Below are 18,196 nucleotides of genomic sequence, written 5' to 3' on the forward strand. Positions count from 1 at the left end.
GTCCCTGGTAGCCCGGCGAAGGATCTTATTAGTGTGGAAAGATGCGAAGCCCCCCAGTGTGGAAGCCTGGACAAATTACATGGCAGGGTTTATCAAGTTGGAGAGGATAAAGTTTGCCTTGAGAGCGTCTGTGCAGGGGTTCTCCAGGCGGTGGCAACCGTTCTTAGACTATGTCACGGAGCGTTAGATGAAGTTCGTTCGACAGCAGCAGCAAACCGGGGGGGGGGGGGGGGGGGGGGGGGGGGGGAGGAGGGGAGGGGGGAGGAGGGGAGGGGGGGACATCTCTTTCGGGGGATGAAGGGGGGACGGGGAAGGTTTTTTTTTCTGGGGGGCACTTGAGCATGAAAATGCATAAATGATCCAGAAAGTTGATATGTATGGGAGGAATCCAATGTACAAAGTTCTGTATTATATTGATTTGCCATGTTTATTTCTTGCTATGCGAGTTTTCCTTTCTTTTTGTTACGGGGGCGGGGGGGGGGGGGTTGTATGGTTGAAAATTTTGTTGAAAAATTCTTAATAAACATATATTTTTTTAAAAAAGAAATAAGATATAGTCTGAAGTGGGTTTAATTTAGTGTTTCTGTGGAAGGTGGGTAAAACCTATGGTTAGATTAATGCTGGACAAAGGTGTTTGTCGGTATGGCGGTTGATTCAATTCAGACTGCGTTTCTATTGTGCTAAGAGAGGGCTACACTGTGAAGAATAGAAAGATGCTGGCAGAAGGAGCAGTGGATGCACAGCAACTGGGGACCTTTTAAGGTAGAAAAGCTTTCACGTTTTAGTGTTTGGCTGAATTTGTTTACAGTTGAAGATGGGAGACCGGGGAATGAACATCTCTCGACTCTGCCAGGAAAAGAAAGACTGGACAGGACAAGAGAGCTGCAAAGAGGCATGCTTCCCAAAGAATCATAAACAGTCCAAATAACTAGGAAATTGAGACGGAAAGAATGCCTTAAGAAGACTGAATTTAAGTGAACAGAGAACAAGGTATTGTTCAGGAGAAATCAAGGGAGAAAGTAAACCAAGTGCACTGTGTTGAAGAGACAGTTGCAGTAACCAAAATTAGAGTGGGAAAGCAGACTTCAGAGGTAAATCAAAAATTCGATGTCATTTTAATGGAGTCTGGGAATCGATAGTTAAAGCAATTATGAACAGTTTATGCAACAGCCAAGACAAATAATTATAAAAAGCAAAGTTGTAAAATCTGGATTTGTTGTTTAAAGTGGAGCAGAATCTTTGCTGACAGGTAAACCACACTCCACACTGCGAGTTTGAGTCCAAAGCAGTGGGTGAGGAGGCCTGCACCGCAATGTAGAAATTGAAGCAGATCGTCAGTTCAGCAACAGAAAGCATTGCTGTGGAATAAGAATTTAAAGCATGTTTTTGGTAGTGAAGTTGGAAAAACGATCATCAGAGGGATTTTGATGAGAAATCCATAGATATTCACATGGTTCAGAGTGGAGAGTATATTTGACCACAGTCAATCTGTGTGTTTAAAGGGATTTTGTGTCACTGAGTCCATTGTAGGTTTAGATATATTTTATAATAGGGGCTGGTTTAGCACAGTGGGCTAAACAGCTGGCTTGTAATGCAGAACAATGCTAGCAGCGAGGGTTCAATTCCCATACCAGCCTTCCCAAGGTGTCGGAATGTGGCAACTAGGGGCTTTTCACAGTAACTTCATTGAAGCCTACTTGTGACAATAAGCTATTATTATTAATCCATGTTCATCTTAAATCTATGTACATTTTCTTGTCAAAGCTAATTACCGGCCCTGTGACCCCCCTCCTTCGCATTTAAAAACAAAGTAAAATTTCTCATCTTTTGATCCAGGGTTCCATTCTGGGGTCTTCTCGTTCAATTGTAACATGAACTGGGATTGTAACATCAATACCCATCTGGTTCACTAATGTCTCTACCGGTGTGGCCAATAGGTGACTCCAGATCTACAGCAATGTGGTTGACTCTTAAGTGCCCTCTGAAATGGCCTAGCAAACCACTCAGTTGAAGGACAATCAGGGGAGGGCAATAGAGCCGGGCTCAGTCAGCGAATTCCACATTCCATGAATTAATTAAAAAAGGTGGAAAAACATAAATTATTTTATTTTCAGGAAGGGACAGCACAGTGGTTAGCACTGTTGCTTCACAGCACCAAGGTCCCAGGTTCGATTCCCGCTTGGCTCACTGTCTGTGCGGGGTCTGCACATTCCCCCCGTGTCTACGAGGGTTTCCTCCGGGTGCTCCGGTTTCCTCCCACCGTCCAAAGATGTGCAGGTTCGGTGGATTGGCCATGCTAAATTGCCCTTAGTGTCCCAAAAAGGTTAGGTGGGGTTACTGGGTTTTGGGGATAGGGTGGACGTGTGAGCTTAGGTAGGGTGTCCTTTCCCAGGGCTGGTGCAGACTCAATGGGCCGAATGGCCTCCTTCTGCACAGTAAAGTCTATGAAATCTGTGAACTGTTTTTATTCATTCATTTTTTAAGGGATGTGGGTGTCCCTGGCTCCACATTTGTTGCCCATTCCTAATTGCCCTTGAGAACGTGGTGGTGAGCTGCCTTCTTAAACCGCTGCAGTCCATGTTATGTAGGTGCACCTCCTGTGCTTTTTTTTTTGGGGGGGGGGGGGAGTTCCAGGAATTTCACCCAGCGACAGGGAAGGAACGGCAAAATATTCCCAAGTCAGAATAATGTGTGACTTGGAGGGGAACGTCCAGGTTGTGGTGCTCTCCTGTCTCTGCTGCCCTTTCCCTTTTAGATGGCAGTGACCGTGGGTTTGGGAGGTGGTCTTCCCCATGTGCCCCCAAATGGAGTGGTGTATCACCTGGATTGGTAGCCCAGGCATAGATTCCCTTCAGTAGTAGAAAGAATTAAGGAAAGGTAAAATATTTCCTTTGGCTGAGAGAAGTCCGCAACAAAGGGAGATATCCTTAAAATTAGAGATGTAGGCCACACATGTGTAATGTCAGGAAACGCTTCACACAAAGGCAAGTGGAATTCTAGAATTCTCTCTCTCCCAAAATAGCTGGTGAGGCTAAAACTCAATTGAACATTTCAAAACTAGACAAGACCATTATGGATCCAAGGCAGGTCGATGGAGTTAAGATGCAGGTCAACCATGTTTTAACTGAACGACAAATCGGTTGAGTGGGACGAATGGACTCTTCCTGGCAACCCCATGCTCAATAGCCTGTGTTGGCTCCAAGTCCAGCGATACCTTTAATTTAAGCTTTCCTTCCTAATTTACAAACCCCTCCATCATCGTGCCCATCTGTAACCTGCTGTACCCCTACAATCTTCCGAGATTACCGTGCTTCTCCAGTTCTGGCCTTACGTGCGTCCCCAATTTCCTTCACTCTACCGTTAGTGCCAGTATCTTCAGCTTCTGAGGCCCTGAGCTCTCAAATTCTCGCAGAATCTCTTCACTTCCTCCTCTCAGTACTTTAAATCTGCCTCTTTGACCGAGTTTTAGGTCATCGCTCCGAATATCTCTTTAAGCATCAAACGTTGTTCGTGCTCTTGTGAAGCACCTCGGGGTGTTTGATTATGTTAAAGGTGAAAATACAGATTGTTGTGTCTGGTTATATTTATTCACCCTGACCCTCTTCTTTACAATCCTTGCCTGGTTAGCATTGACAAAGATTGATGATGTGTTGAGTCCCCTGGATTGCTTTGCAGATGCTCTCTAAAATATATGCTTGTGACAGTCTTCATTAACTTTCCCCAAACCCTTTAAATTTGACTTGAATGCGGTGAATGTTCCCGACTGCAGTTGGGCTTGTGAATCGAGAAGCAAATAAGATTATTGATAGAAATTGAGAACTTATAACATAGGGTGGGACTTCAAGAAAGAACTTACATTTTTGTTGTGCCTTCCACATGTCCCAAAGACCTATGGAGACATCAAAATGTTTTTTAAAGTGTAGTCATTGCTGTAATGTAAGAAATGTAGCAGCAAACGTACACACAATAATAAATGAGTTAGTAATTGCACAATGGATTGGTTTTTACCTCCTCCTCCCTCCCCACAGCGTGAAATCCAGCCCGGTTTGATTTTTAACTGATGTTGTTTGAGAGCTGAGGAAAAGATGGAAGAGCTTGGACATTTAAGAGGCACCTGAATAAAAACGCTGAGATGTTTTGGTAGAGTAAATAGAGAAAAAAGGATTTCCTCAGGTGACTGTGTCCGCTAGTGAGAGGGTTAAACCATTGACAAAAGATTGACAAAATGGACAATACGTGACGTATCCAGGTCTGGAATATCCGATTGATAATGTTTAGAGCAAATTGGATGGTCGTTAAGGTTGGGGAACTTACAGGTTTATAGACAAATGATGGAATTTTAACTGTTATGTGCCATTCCCAATGGGAGAGGTAGACTATTTCCTGGCAAGGAGAGGCCTTGCACCTTGGTCACAACATTGCTGCCAAATGCCAGTGCCTGTCCTCTACAATGCCTGCACCTCTACCGTCACCCCATTTTTACTTCTATCAATTTATTTTAATGTCTTCCATCGGCACGCTTTTCTCTCACCATTGTCTCCCTTCCCCCACCCCACTAGGGACATCTATCCCTGGACCAAGTTGCCCTTTGAGGCACTGTTTACTCCTGTTCTGCCATTAATCCGTTCTCATCTCTTGAAGTGCCACTATCGGCACCTCTTCTTAGCCTTGATCACCACCATTTACGTTCCCTTTGTCTTTTTGTCAAGGACATCTTTGTCAATCTCCGCCTATGGCTGGCCCTCTACCCAGCCCCACCAATCCACTCCCCCCCCCCCCCCCCCCCCCCCCCCCACCCTCAATGACATCCAATTTCCATGATGTGGAGATGCTGCCGTTGGGCTGGGGTGAGCACAGTAAGAAGTCATACAACACTAGGTTAAAGTCTGTCGGAATTTAATCTGGTGTTGTAAGACTTCTTACTGTATCCAACTTCCAGTTCTCTTAGTTTTGACAATGAGTCACCCAGACTCGAAACATAACTCCGTTCTCTCTCCACAGATGCTGCAGGACCTGCTGAGATCATCCAGCATTTTCTATTTTGATTTCAGATTCCAGTGTCCACTGTAATTAACTTTTCTCTACAATGTCTGGTTGGCTGCATCCTGACCAGCTCCCCCCTACTGCTGCTGCTTGCTGTCTGCTATTGCGGTCACCATTGTTAACTGACGAGAACCTTCCTTTGTCCTCCCCTCTTGCTCTCGAGGTTGCAGATTATATTGGGTGCAGAGACCACAGGTATTTCACCAATTAAACTGCATGAAGAGTTGGACAGGAGAGTTCCCGCTCATTCTAGTAGCAGCCAGCTCGGAGCACAGAGCTCACAGCCTGCAACACAGACATTCACCATGTGCTGAGTGCATCACCTGGTTAGGACTAGGCAAGGGTCAACAGTTAAAGCTGGTATTGCATTTACCCACAGTTCAAGTATGTTAGTATAGTTAACCTTATAATAAAATAGAGTTGCGCCACTTCCAGTGTTGGTGAACTGTTTGTGATCCAGAACACCCAACAAATCAGATACAGCACAGGAACAGGCCCTTCGGCCCCCCAAGCCTGTACCGGTCATGATACCACCCGTGGCCTAAAGCCTCAGCATTCCTAGTTCCGTATCCCTCTATACCCATCCTATCGATGTATGTGTCGAGATGCTTTTTCAACACCGATAATGTATCTGCTTCCACAACCTCCCCTGGCAGCGCATTTCAGGCACTCACTACACTCTGTGAAAAAGACCTGCCTCGCACATCTCCTCTAAACTTTGCCCCATGGAACTTAAACCTATGCCCCCGAGTGACTGCCCCTCCACCCTGGAAAAGAGTGCCTGCCTATCCACTCAATCCATGCCCCTCACAGTCTTGTAGACCTCTATCAGGTCACCCCTCAACCTCCATTGTTCTAATGAAAACAGTCCGAGTCTATTCAGCCTCTCCACACAGCTAACACCCTCCAGTCCAGGCAACATCCTGGTAAACCTCCTCTGCACCCTCTCCAAAACCTCCACATCCTTCTGGTAGTGTGGCGACCAGAATTGTGCGCAATATTCCAAGTGCGGCCTTACCAAGGTTACCAACTGAAGCAGGACTTGCCAATTTTTATACTCAATGCACCGTCCAATGAAGGCAAGCATTCCGTATGTTTTCTTGACTACCTTGTCCACTTGTGCTGCAATTTTCAAAGATCTGTGGACATGCACGCCCAGATCTCTCTGACTTTCTATATTTCTCAGAGTTTTGCCATTTACTGTATATTTCCCCTCTATGTTAGACCGACCAAAATGCATTACCTCACATTTGTCCGGATTAAACTCCATTTGCTATTTCTCTGCCCAAGTCTCCAACCTATCTATGTCCTGTTGTATCCTCTGATAATCCTCAACACTATCTGCCACTCCAACAACCTTGGTGTCATCAGCGAACTTATTAATCAGACCAGTTACATTTTCCTCCAAATCGTTTATACTACAAACAACAGAGGTCCCAGCACAGATCCCTGTGGAGCACAACTAGTCACAACATACGATTCAGAAAAACACCTTTCCACTGCTACTCTCTGCCTTCTGTGACCGAGCCAGTTCTGTATTCATTTTGCCAAATCATCTCTGATCCCGTGTGACTTCACCTTTTGTACCAGTCTGCCATGAGGCACCTTGTCAAAGGCTTTACTGAAGTCCATATAATCAACATCCACCGCCCTTCCCTCATCAATCATCTTTGTCACCTCCTCAAAAAACCCGATCAAGTTAGTGAGGCATGACCTCCCCTTCACAAAACCATGCTGTTTATCGCTAATGAGTCCATTCATTTCCAAATGGGTATAAATCCTGTCCCTGAGAATTCTCTCCAATAATTTACCCACTAACAACGTGAGGCTCACTGGCCTATAGTTTCCAGGATTATCCCTGCTACCTTTCTTAAACAGCTGCACCACATTATGTATTCTCCAGTCCTCTGGGATCTGGCGCGTCATCCTCGACCCCCCGCCGGGTTGGAGAATCGCCGGGGGCTGCCGTGAATCCCGCCCCCGCCGGTTGCCGAAGTCTCCGGTACCGGATATTCAGCAGGGGAGGGAATCGGGCCGCGCCGGTTGGCGGGCCCACTCGCTGGATTCTCCGGCCCGGATGGGCCGAAGTCCTGCCGATAAATTGTCTGTCCCGCCGGCGTGGATTAGACCACCTTTTGAACGGCGGGACAAGGCGGCGTGGGCGGGCTCCGGGGTCCTGGGGGGGGGCGCGGGGCGATCTGGCCCCGGGGGGTGCCCCCACGGTGGCCTGGCCCACGATCGGGGCCCACCGATCCGCGGGCGGGCCTGTGCCGTGGGGGCACTCTTTCCCTTCCGCCTCCGCCACGGTCTCCACCATGGCGGAGGCGGAAGAGATTCCCTCCACTGCGCATGCGCGGGAAACTGTCAGCGGCCGCTGACGCTCCCGCGCATGCGCCGCCCCGATATGTAATTTCCGTGCCAGCTGGCGGGGCAACAAAGGCCGTTTCCGCCAGCTGGCGGGCGGAAATCCCTCCGGCGTCGGCCTAGCCCCTCAATGTTGGGGCTCATCCCCCAAAGATGTGGAGCATTCCGCACCTTTGGGGCGGCGCGATGCCCGTCTGATTGGCGCCGTTTTGGGCGCCAGTCGGCGGACATCGCACCGTTTGGGGAGAATTTTGCCCCTCATCTGTAGCCAATGTCAGACAAGGCCCCAGCAATTTCCACCCTTGCTTCCCTCAGTATTCTGGGGTAAATCCCATCTGGCCCAGGAGAAGTATCTACCTGAATGTCTTTTAAAACACCCAATACCTCATTCTTTTTTATGTCAACATGATCCAGACTAGCCACATACCCTACCCAAGAATCATCTTTCACAAAGTCCTTTTCTTTGGTGAATACCGATGCAAAGTACTCATTTAGTACCCCTAGCTCAACCCATAGATCCCCCCCCCACTATCCTTAAGTGGTCCAATCCTTTCCCTGGCCATCTCTTGCTTTTTACATATGAATAAAAAGCTTTGAGATTCACCTTAATCCTACTTGCCAAGGACTTTTCATGACCCCTCCTAGCCCTCCTAATTTCCCACTTAAGTACCTTCCTACTTTCTTTATACTCCTCAAGGGTTTTGACTGTCCCTACCCTTCTAGACCGTACAAAAACCTCCTTTTTATTTTTGACGAGGTTCAGTCTATTCCTTGTTATCCAAGGCTCCCTAAAATTCCCATACTGATCCTTCGTTCTCTCAGGAACGTGACTTTCCTGAATCCTAATCAACTGTCGCTTGAAATACTCCCACATGTCCAATGTTGATTTACTCTCCAACAGCCGCACCCAGTCCAAATTCTTCAATTCCTGTCTAATGTTATCGTAAATTGCCTTTCCCCAGTTTAGCACCTTAACGCGAGGGTTGCCCTCATCCCTATTCAAAAGAACACTAAAACGTACGGAATTGTGGTCACTACTCACAAAATGTTCCCCTATTGAAACATCAATCACCTGTCCAGACTCATTCCCCAATACCAGGTCAATACTGCCCCTTCCCTAATTGGACGATCAATATATTGCATCAAGAAGCCTTCCTGGATGCACCTTATAAACTCTGCCCCATCCAAGCCCCGAGCACTAAGTGAGTCCCAGTCAATAGAGGGGAAGTTAAAATCCCCAACCACAACAACCGTGATACTTTTGCACCTATCCAAAATCTCCCTATCTATCTGCTACTCTATCTCTCGCTAGCAGTTGGGGGGCCTGTAATAAACCCCCAACATTGTGATTGCCCCCTTCCTGTTTGTGATGAACGGTTACTGTCCTACTGTACCCTTGTCATCATGAAGGTGATGTCCCCTTTAAGACCAGGCTTGGAACCCTGGGGGACTCGCCACCGGCTCCGCCCACCTGGGAGCCGTATATAAGGGGCCGCCTTGTGGCGGCACCCAGTTAGCACCCATCTCGGCACCAGGCTAGTTCTTAGCTTATTAAAGCCTTCTTTACCGTTTCACTCTCTAAGTGTCGTTATTAAGGGTACAACACTGTTCCTGAGCTCTACCCAGTTTGCCTCATTATATGAGCCCTCCGAGGTGTCCTCACGCATCAGACTCAGAAGAAGGAGCATTCCCCACTAGGTCAGCTCAACCCATTACAGCAGTGCAAACCAGAATGGAACTGTTTTACAGCTGAAGATAAAAAGCATTCCGCGCCTCTGCCCAAACGCCCAGTAAGCTGATAATTTGAAACTCCCTTCACCTCGGTTTTCTAATACCTTAACTTCGGTCTCAAAGTCTTGGCCAATTTCCTACCTCAGGGCATAACCTCCAATGAAGCAAAATTCTTGTTAAGGTCATGATTCTCTTTTTAAAGGAAATGATAAAATGTGAAAGTCCTCTTCCTCTAGTCAATCTAAAGTGCACAATTCCTGGCAGTAGAGACATGTCTCCAGCTGTCAAGAGGGAGTTGGGCTGACACTGTTGATATTTAGTTTCCTGGCAATTAAGTACCGAAAACCTCCACTGATCAAAACTGTTGCTTCCTCTTGTCATTTGTGACAGAAGATTTTGACAAATAACAAGTAGAGGCCAACCGACCCAGCATTCATTGGGCTGTCACATCCTGATAGTTTAGAAATCTCTTCTGTCTTGACAGCAATGGGAAAAAAGGAAATTAAAGCAGAGATATATATATATTATATATAGACATCACAATCGAATTCGGAGTTGAGGTCTCTCAAGTTTGAGACAGGGCAGAGGTCATCAATTTTCAAAATGACTCCACGAAAAGTCAGCTCCGCAGCTGGGCGACCCAATGACTTTCAAATCATTTTAGAGAGCCAATTATTCCACGCTGCTGACATGCTGAAGCTTATATGCAAGTTGCAGGTTTCTAAGCTCTGGCAGTGAAAGGCGTTTGGTTTGTCTACAGAGAGGATATCCCATTCCCTGACGCCGATTTCAGAATCGGCATTAGGGGAGAATCCCTTTGGACGCCTGTTTGACGTAGGTTTTGTATGCTCTGCCTCCCTCCGATCTGGCATCATCGTGGTGCGTGCCACGCGCTATTGGGACGGCCTTTGCGCATCACCTGAAGGCCCTCCCCCGGTGCTCCGGCCCCGATGGGCCGAGTTCCCGACGGTGTATTTCACTAGTGGTCTCAGTCATGCGGGAACCCGGCGTAGCAGCTGCGGACTACGTCCAGCGGCGCCACAGTTGGGCGTGAGCCGTGCTGTTGGCCGGGGGTGGGGCACCTTCCTGAGAGCTGGGGGTAGGGGAGGGGGGGGGGGGGGGGCTTCCTGAGAGCTGGCGGTAGCCGGCGGCCACTATCTGGAAGGTCATGTCCGCGCATGGCCGGCGCCATGTTTTACGGTGCGACCGCTGCAGGTCGTCGGCGTGCGCATGCATGACCATGGATCCGGCCATTCGTCCGGCCGTTTATTCCATGGTGGCAGGAACGTTTACGCGGTGCGGCTGCCAGCCCAACACCGGTCGCAGGTCAGAAACGGAGAATCTGGCCTGACTTCTCTCATAGGGTTGTGAATCTATGGAATTAGCTACCCTGGAACGCAGTGGATGCCGGGACATTGAGTCAATTTAAGGAGGAGTTGGATAGATTTTCAACTGGTAATGGATGAAGGGTTATGGAGAACAGGCAGGAAAGTGGAGGTGAGGGCGAGATGAGATCAGCCATGATTGTGTTGACTGGTGGAGCAAGCTCGAAGGACTGAAATGCCGACTTCTTCTCCTAGCTTTTATGTTCTTACGTTCTACAATAAGCTAAAAGGATCTAATTTGTCTGTGTGCTCAATCATGGGGTTTATTTTTCGGGAAACTTTGTAGCGTTCGCAAACACAGAGTAACATGAAGGAACCACCAGTCCATCAAGTGTGCTCACATCTCCTAAAGGCTGGCCATCATAATTAGATACTTGAGTAACTTGTGTGTTCATTTGGTCTTACAAAGAGGTTCTGAGACCTGCAAGGTTAAACATTAAGTGTTTATCAATAATGCATAACTATATACATGGGAATAGGGTAAGGCAAGGTAAAGTCGGCAGAGTCTCAGGTGACCATCGGCTGCTTTCCCCTTTGAGGGGGGGGGGAGCTGACTGGTGGTGATTTAACCTGAGGGCCACCACACCTCGGGCGAGGGGCAAGGTTGAGAAGGCTAAATGACTAAACAAAACAATGAGTTAACCTTATGTTTACATCCGTACAGGTCTGGCCAATCCACAACGCTCTCTCTCGTGTGTCTCTTCACATCACACTGTGGTGGTACTGTTTCCCAGTCCCTCGTTAGCCCTTGCTCTGCCAGATATCCAGATACTGATTGTGTATGGCCTGTCCTTTGTCGACTCCAAACCAGAGAAGAGACGTCTATTTGATTCGATTAGCCAACCATTGGGACATGCGCCAATACTTCTCCGTCGTTTCTCCTTGGCCTCGACCAGTCAATATACTTGCCACCCAACCAGCACCCCTTACTCTTGTATAGCTGGTTGTGAATTTTAGAAATTTGGCATTCCTGCATTTTTCCTGACGGGAGCGGGCTGATAGTCTTTGACACCTCGGGCAGGATTCTCCGACCCCCCACCGGGTCGGAGAATCCCTGGGGGGTCGATGTGAATCTCGCCTCGCCGCTCTGACACCAGCTCCCGTATTCTCCGGCACAGGTTTACGGGCGGGGGCGGGGATCACGCCGTACTGGTCGGGGGCCGTTGGTAGCATTGTCCCCCGGCAATTCTCCAGGCCCCGTTGGGCCGGGCAGCCGTCCGTTTTCCCACTGGCGTGAAATGGACATGGTCCCACATGGTGGGACCTGGCTGGTAGGCAGGCTGATGCAGTCCTCGGAAGGGGGGGGGGGGATCTGGCCCTGGGCGGGGAGGCCCCCCACGGTGGTCTGGCCCACAATCGGGGCCCACCGATCTGCGGGTAGGCCTGTGCCGTGGGAGCACTCCTTCCCGTACCAGCCTCTGTAGGGCTCCACCATGGCTAGCGCGGAGACAAAACCTCCTGCGCATGCGCAAGAACACGCCGGCGATTCTGCGCACGCGCCAGAACACGCTGACGGTTCAGTGAATGTGCGGGACCACGCCGGCCCTTTGGCGCCAGTTGGCGCGGCACCAGCCCCTCCGCAACTTCCGGGTGGCCCAACGCCGGAGTGGATCTTGCTGTTCTTGGTGCCAGGCCATCTCGCCAATGGCGGGAGAATCCCGCCCCTCATGTCTCTTCATATTCAAATTAGAACATAGAACATACAGTGCAGAAGGAGGCCATTTGGCCCATCGAGTCTGCACCGACTCACTTAAGCCCTCACTTCCACTCTATCCCTGTAACCCAATAACCCCTCCTAACCTTTTTGGACACGAAGGGCAATTTAGCATGGCCAATCCACCTAACCTGCACATCTTTGGACTGTGGGAGGAAACCGGAGCACCCGGAGGAAACCCACGCAGACAGGGGGAGAACGTGCAGACTGCACACAGACAGTGACCCAGCGGGGAATCGAACCTGGGACCCTGGGTGCTATCCACTTGTGCTACTGTGCTGCCCTCTAATGCGGCACTACCAATTACAATCTTGCTTTCTTGGGCCGATAATCCGGGCTTTTGGGGGAATTTTAATTAATTTCAACTTCCCCCCCCCCTCCTACAACACAATGGGTGGAATCTTACCTGGATTTGGCGAAGTGTCAGGTTCAGGCTGAAAGTTAGTGTGTAACTCTCCAGTTGCACAGACCAGTGCCCCCCCCCTCCCTCCCCCCACACCACCCTTGCTGCTGACGCCCCTGCCTAAGCCTCTCCCACAAAGCCCACCCTGGAACCTCCACCTGACATTACTCACCTCTGGCAAGGGATCCGAGGGCACAGGTGGGTGTTGTGCCAACAGCAGCCACTGCCTCCCTAGTGGCGCTGTCATCAAATCAACCTCTGAATGGCCAACAGGTCTCGGTGGTCGCGACATCCGCCCTTGATCCCAGAGAGGACCCATCACTGGCCTGTCGAGTGGTTGATTGGCACTTAATGTGTCATGCCTTCCTCAAAGGGGACATTACGAGAGTCTTGCCAGCTGGTAACCGGGACCCGAGCCGGAATTCTTCGACTTTTGGGATTCTCTGTTCCGGCCGGCAGCGTACCCCAGTCCTTGGGTTTCCTCGCGTGGGGTGATTTCAACGGGAGTTCCCATTGACAAGCGGAGGGACAAGACAATCCCGCCGCCAGAGAATGGTGCAGCACCAAGAAACACCCGGCTGGTGAAGCGGAGAATCCCCCCCACCCCACTGGTCTCGTCCGCAAGATTCTGCTCATCAAGGATGGCACAGTGGCGCAGAGGTTAACGCTGCTGCTTCACGGCACCGAGGACCCGGGTTCGATCCCGGCCCCAGATCACTGTCCGTGTGGAGGTTGCACATTCTCCCCGTGTCTGTGTGGGTCTCACCCCCACAACCCAAAGATGTGCAGGGTAGTGGACTAGCCGAGCTTAATTGCCCCTTAATTGCAAAAATTTAAAAAAAGACTCTGTCCACCATGTCTCAAATTATATATCACATTACTCAGATACGTATCCGAAAATGTGATTTACTTACAGGAAATCTATCAAATTTGCATATGATTGAATCGATTCTAACCGCTTCCTCCATCCCCCTGGAGAGCCAGTTCCATAGATTGCATGCTGACATTTTTGTAGTGTCTCATCTTGTTCAAACGTCTGAAAGTGCTTCGATCAGAATGAAATACACGCGAGCTTTTGTTAATTGATGTATTTTGGGAAATTGCATGTCAGGGAAAAGGACAGAGAAGCTGCTAAAGGGAACCTCAACTACATTGTGACAAAATCAGGAATGTTATGATGGGAGATGCCAGCATGTTAACTAAAGATTATCATAGAATTTACAGTGCAGACGGAGGCAATTCGGCCATCGAGTCTGCACCGGCTCTTGGAAAGAGCACCCTATCCAAGGTCAACACCTCCACGCTATCCCCATAACCCAGTAACCCCACCCAACATTAAGGGCAACTTATCATGGCCAATCCACCTAACCTGCACATCTTTGGACTGTGGGAGGAAACCGGAGCACCCGGAAGAAACCCACGCACACACGGGGAGAACGTGCAGACTCCGCACAGACAGTGACCCAAGCCGGAATCGAACCTGGGACCCTGGAGCTGTGAAGCAATTGTGCTATCCACAATGCTACCGTGCTGCCCCCTTTTTTTTTTCTTTTAGCCAGAATATTAGCCCCTGTAAATGGGCTGGAGTTTGTTATCAGCAGAAAGAGACCCAAATGAACATGGTTCAGTCCTCAAAGTGAGGAACAGCAAAATCCAAACACTGGTTACTTGTGGCCACATTGGTGACTCAGTAGGTGGGATGAAGTCGTGAATCCCTTCCCACACTCGGCGCAGGTGAACGGTCTCTCTCCAGTGTGAATTCGCTGATGTACAGTGAGTTGAGATGATCGCACAAACCCAGTCCCACAGTGAGAGCACCTGAATGGTCTCTCCTCAGTGTGAACACGTTGGTGACGGGTCAGTTCCCCAGAACTTTTAAAGCTCTTCCCACAGTCTGGACATTTAAAAGGTCTCTCATCAGTGTGAACTCGCTGGTGTGCAGCAAGTTGAACATAAGAACAAAAGAAATAGGAACAGGAGTAGGCCATCTGGCCCCTCGAGCCTGCTCCGCCATTCAATGAGATCATGGCTGATCTTTGTGGACTCAGCTCCACTCTCCGGCCCGTACACCATATCCCCGAATCCCTTTATTCTTTAGAAAGGTATCTATCTTTTTCTTAAAAACGTTTAAAGAAGGAGCCTCAACTGCTTCACTGGGCAAGGAATTCCAGAGATTCACAACCCTTTGGGTGAAGAAGTTCCTCCTAAACTCGGTCCTAAATCTACTTCCCCTTATTTTGAGGCTATGCCTCATAGTTCTGCTTTCCCCGACCAGTGGAAACAACCTGCCCGCATCTATCCTATCTATTCCCTTCATAATTTTATATGTTTCAATAAGATCCCCCCCGCATCCTTCTAAACTCCAATGAGTACAGTCCCAGTCTACTCAACCTCTCGTCATAATTTAATCCCCTCAACTCTGGGATCAACCTAGTGAATCTCCTCTGCACTCCCTCCAGTGCCAATATGTCCTTCCTCAGGTAAGGAGACCAAAACTGAACACAATACTCCAGATGTGGCCTCACCAACACCTTATACAATTGCAGCATAACCTCCCTAGTCTTGAACTCCATCCCTCTAGCAATGAAAGACAAAACTCGATTAGCCTTCTTAATCACCTGTTGCACCTGCACACCAACTTTTTGCGACTCGTGCACCAGCACACCCAGGTCCCTCTGCACAGCAGCATGTTTTAACATCTTACCGTTTAAATAATAATCCATTCTGCTGTTATTCCTCCCAAAATGGATAGCCTCACACTTGGCAACATTGAATTCCATCTGCGAGACCCTAGCCCATTCACTTAACCTATCCAAATCCTTCTGCAGACTTCTGGTATCCTCTGCACTTTTTGCTTTATCACTCATCTTAGTGTCGTCTGCAAACTTTGCCACATTGCACTTGGTCCCCAACTCCAAATCATCTATGTAAATTGTGAACAACTGCAGGCCCAACACTGATCCTTGAGGGACCCCACTAGTTACAGGTTGCCAACCAGAGAAACACCCATTTATCCACACTCTCTGCTTTCTGTTAGTTAACCAATCCTCTACCCATGCTACCACTTTACCCTCAATGCCATGCATCTTTAGTTTATGCAGCAACCTTTTGTGTGGCACCTTGTCAAAAGCTTTCTGGAAATCCAGATATACCACATCCATTGGCTCCCCATTATCTACTGCACTGGTAACGTCCTCAAAAGATTCTACCAAATTAGTCAGACACGACCTACCCTTTATGAACCCATGCTGCGTCTGCCCAATGGGACAATTTCCCTCCAGGTGCCCCGCTATTTCCTCCTTAATGATAGATTCCAGCATTTTCCCTACAACCGTAGTTAAGCTTACCGGCCTATAATTACCCGCTTTCTGCTGACCTCCTTTTTTAAACAGTGGTGTCACGTTTGCTACTTTCCAATCCTCTGGGACCACCCCAGAGTCCAGTGAATTTTGATAAATTATTACTAGTGCGTTTACAATTTCCCTAGCCATCTCTTTTAACACTCTGGGATGCATCCCATCAGGGCCAGGAGACTTGTCTACCTTTAGCCCCATTAGCTTGCCCAATACTGCCTCCTTAGTGATTACAATCATCTCAAGGTCCTCACCTATCTTATCTTTATTTCCATCAGTCACTGGCATGTTATTTGTGTCTTCCACTGTGAAGATTGACCCACAAAACCTGTTCAGCTCCTCAGCCATTTCCCCGTCTCCTATTATTAAATCTTCCTTCTCATCTTCCAAAGGACCAATATTTACCTTAGCCACTCTTTTTTGTCTTATATATTTGTAGAAGCTTTTACTATCTGCTTTTATGTTCTAAGCAAGTTTACTTTCATAGTCTACCTTACTCTTCTTTATAGCTTTTTAGTAGCTTTCTGTTGTCCCCTAAAGACTTCCCAGTCCTCCAGTCTCCCACTAATATTTGCCACTTTGTATGTTTTTTCCTTCAATTTGATACTCTCCCTCACCTCCTTAGATATCCACGGTCGATTTTTCCCCTTTCTACCGTCTTTCTTTTTTGTCGGTATGAACCTTTCCTGACCACTGTGAAAGATCGCTCGGAAGGTTCTCCACTGTTCCTCAACTGCTTCACCATGAAGTCTTTGCTCCCAGTCTACCTTAGCTAGTTCTTCTCTCATCCCATTGTAATCACCTTTGTTTAAGCACAAAACACTAGTGTTTGATTTTACCTTGTCATCCTCCAACTGTATTTTAAATTCCACCATATTGTGGTCGCTCCTTCCAAGAGGATCCCGAACTATGAGATCATTAATCAATCCTGCCTCATTACACAGGACCAGATCTAGGACTGCTTGTTCCCTTGTAGGTTCCATCACATACTGTTCCAGGAAATTATCCCGGACACATTGAGATGTTCGCCTGAACCCAGTCCCACAGTGAGAGCACCTGAACGGTCTCTCGTCAGTGTGAACACATTGATGGTGCATCAGTTTCTCAGAACTTTTGTAGCACTTCCCACAGTCTGGACATTTAAAAGTTTTCTTGTTTGTGTGACCTCGCTGGTGTGCCAGCAAGATGGATGATGTAGTAAATCCCTTCCCACACTTGGAGCAGGTAAACGCCCTCTCCCCAGTGTGAATTCGCTGATGTACAGTGAGGTCAGATGATCGCCTGAACCCAGTCCCGCAGTGAGAGCACCTAAACAGTCTCTCAAGTGCCCTTGATACTGTGCTTCTCAGTTGCATTCCAGCCAGTCAGAGGGCTGACTCTCCAAGTCTAAGTTCCATTTGTTTTGCCTCTCCAATTGTCTTTCCTTCTGAAGAAAGTGATTTTCCCCAGGCTGAACAGAGTGCTGATCATTTCCACGTCTCCATCAAGTGCTCAGGTGTGGATGTTTTTTCATTCCCTTTGCTGGGATGTGTGCATCACTGCCAAGGCCAGCATTTGTTGGCCATTCCTAATTGCGCTTGAACTGACTGCTTACTCGACTATGGCAGGGGCAGTACAGAGTCAACTGTGTTGCTGCGGATCTGGACTCACCTGTAGTCCCGACCGGGTAAGGATGGTAGTTTTCCTTCTCCAAAGAACATTAGTGAGCATTTGTATGACTTTCTTGATGGTTTTACAGCATTATTGCTGACACTCGTGTTCAATTCCACTGTTACGTCAATAAAACATGGAAAAAAATCAAAACTTTGTGGGTGCGATCTAATGATAATAATAATAATAATAATAATCAAACTGAGTCCCGTTTTGGGCGTGTTTAGTGGGGTGTTTCCCGGCATTTTTGCAGCGTTGAGAATGACCCCGCTATTAAACGGGACTCTGCTACTTTTTGGGGCACCAGCAATGAGCGCCCCGCCAAGGCCACACTTGGGATCATTTCCTGCACTGACAAGCTCAGCTTGCTGGCGCAGGAAGGGATTTCCGATCTTTGGCCCCCCCCCCCCACCATGGCCGCCGGATCCCCCAATGCCCCAACTTAATAATTAGTGGGTCCTCAAGCCCCCCACTCATCCTACCTCATAAGGGTAGGGCAACCCAGGCCCAAACCCTGGCATGGACAACCTGGCACCCGGGCACTGCCCATGCC

At 48.4% G+C, this 18,196-nt stretch overlaps 1 protein-coding gene across 1 annotated transcript in view; it reads right to left on the reverse strand.

Moving 5' to 3' along the window:
- LOC140427663 (neural cell adhesion molecule 2-like) overlaps positions 1-3,885 on the reverse strand; it is an 896,208-nt gene extending 892,323 nt beyond the window's left edge. The window contains exon 1 of the mRNA XM_072513136.1: positions 3,857-3,885. Coding sequence (XP_072369237.1) covers positions 3,857-3,878 — 22 coding nt within the window. The 5' untranslated portion in view covers positions 3,879-3,885. The remainder of the gene's footprint in view (positions 1-3,856) is intronic.
- Between the last annotated feature and the right edge of the window lie 14,311 nt (positions 3,886-18,196).

This window comes from Scyliorhinus torazame, chromosome 8, assembly GCF_047496885.1.
Source record: "Scyliorhinus torazame isolate Kashiwa2021f chromosome 8, sScyTor2.1, whole genome shotgun sequence".
Classification (NCBI taxonomy): domain Eukaryota; kingdom Metazoa; phylum Chordata; class Chondrichthyes; order Carcharhiniformes; family Scyliorhinidae; genus Scyliorhinus; species Scyliorhinus torazame.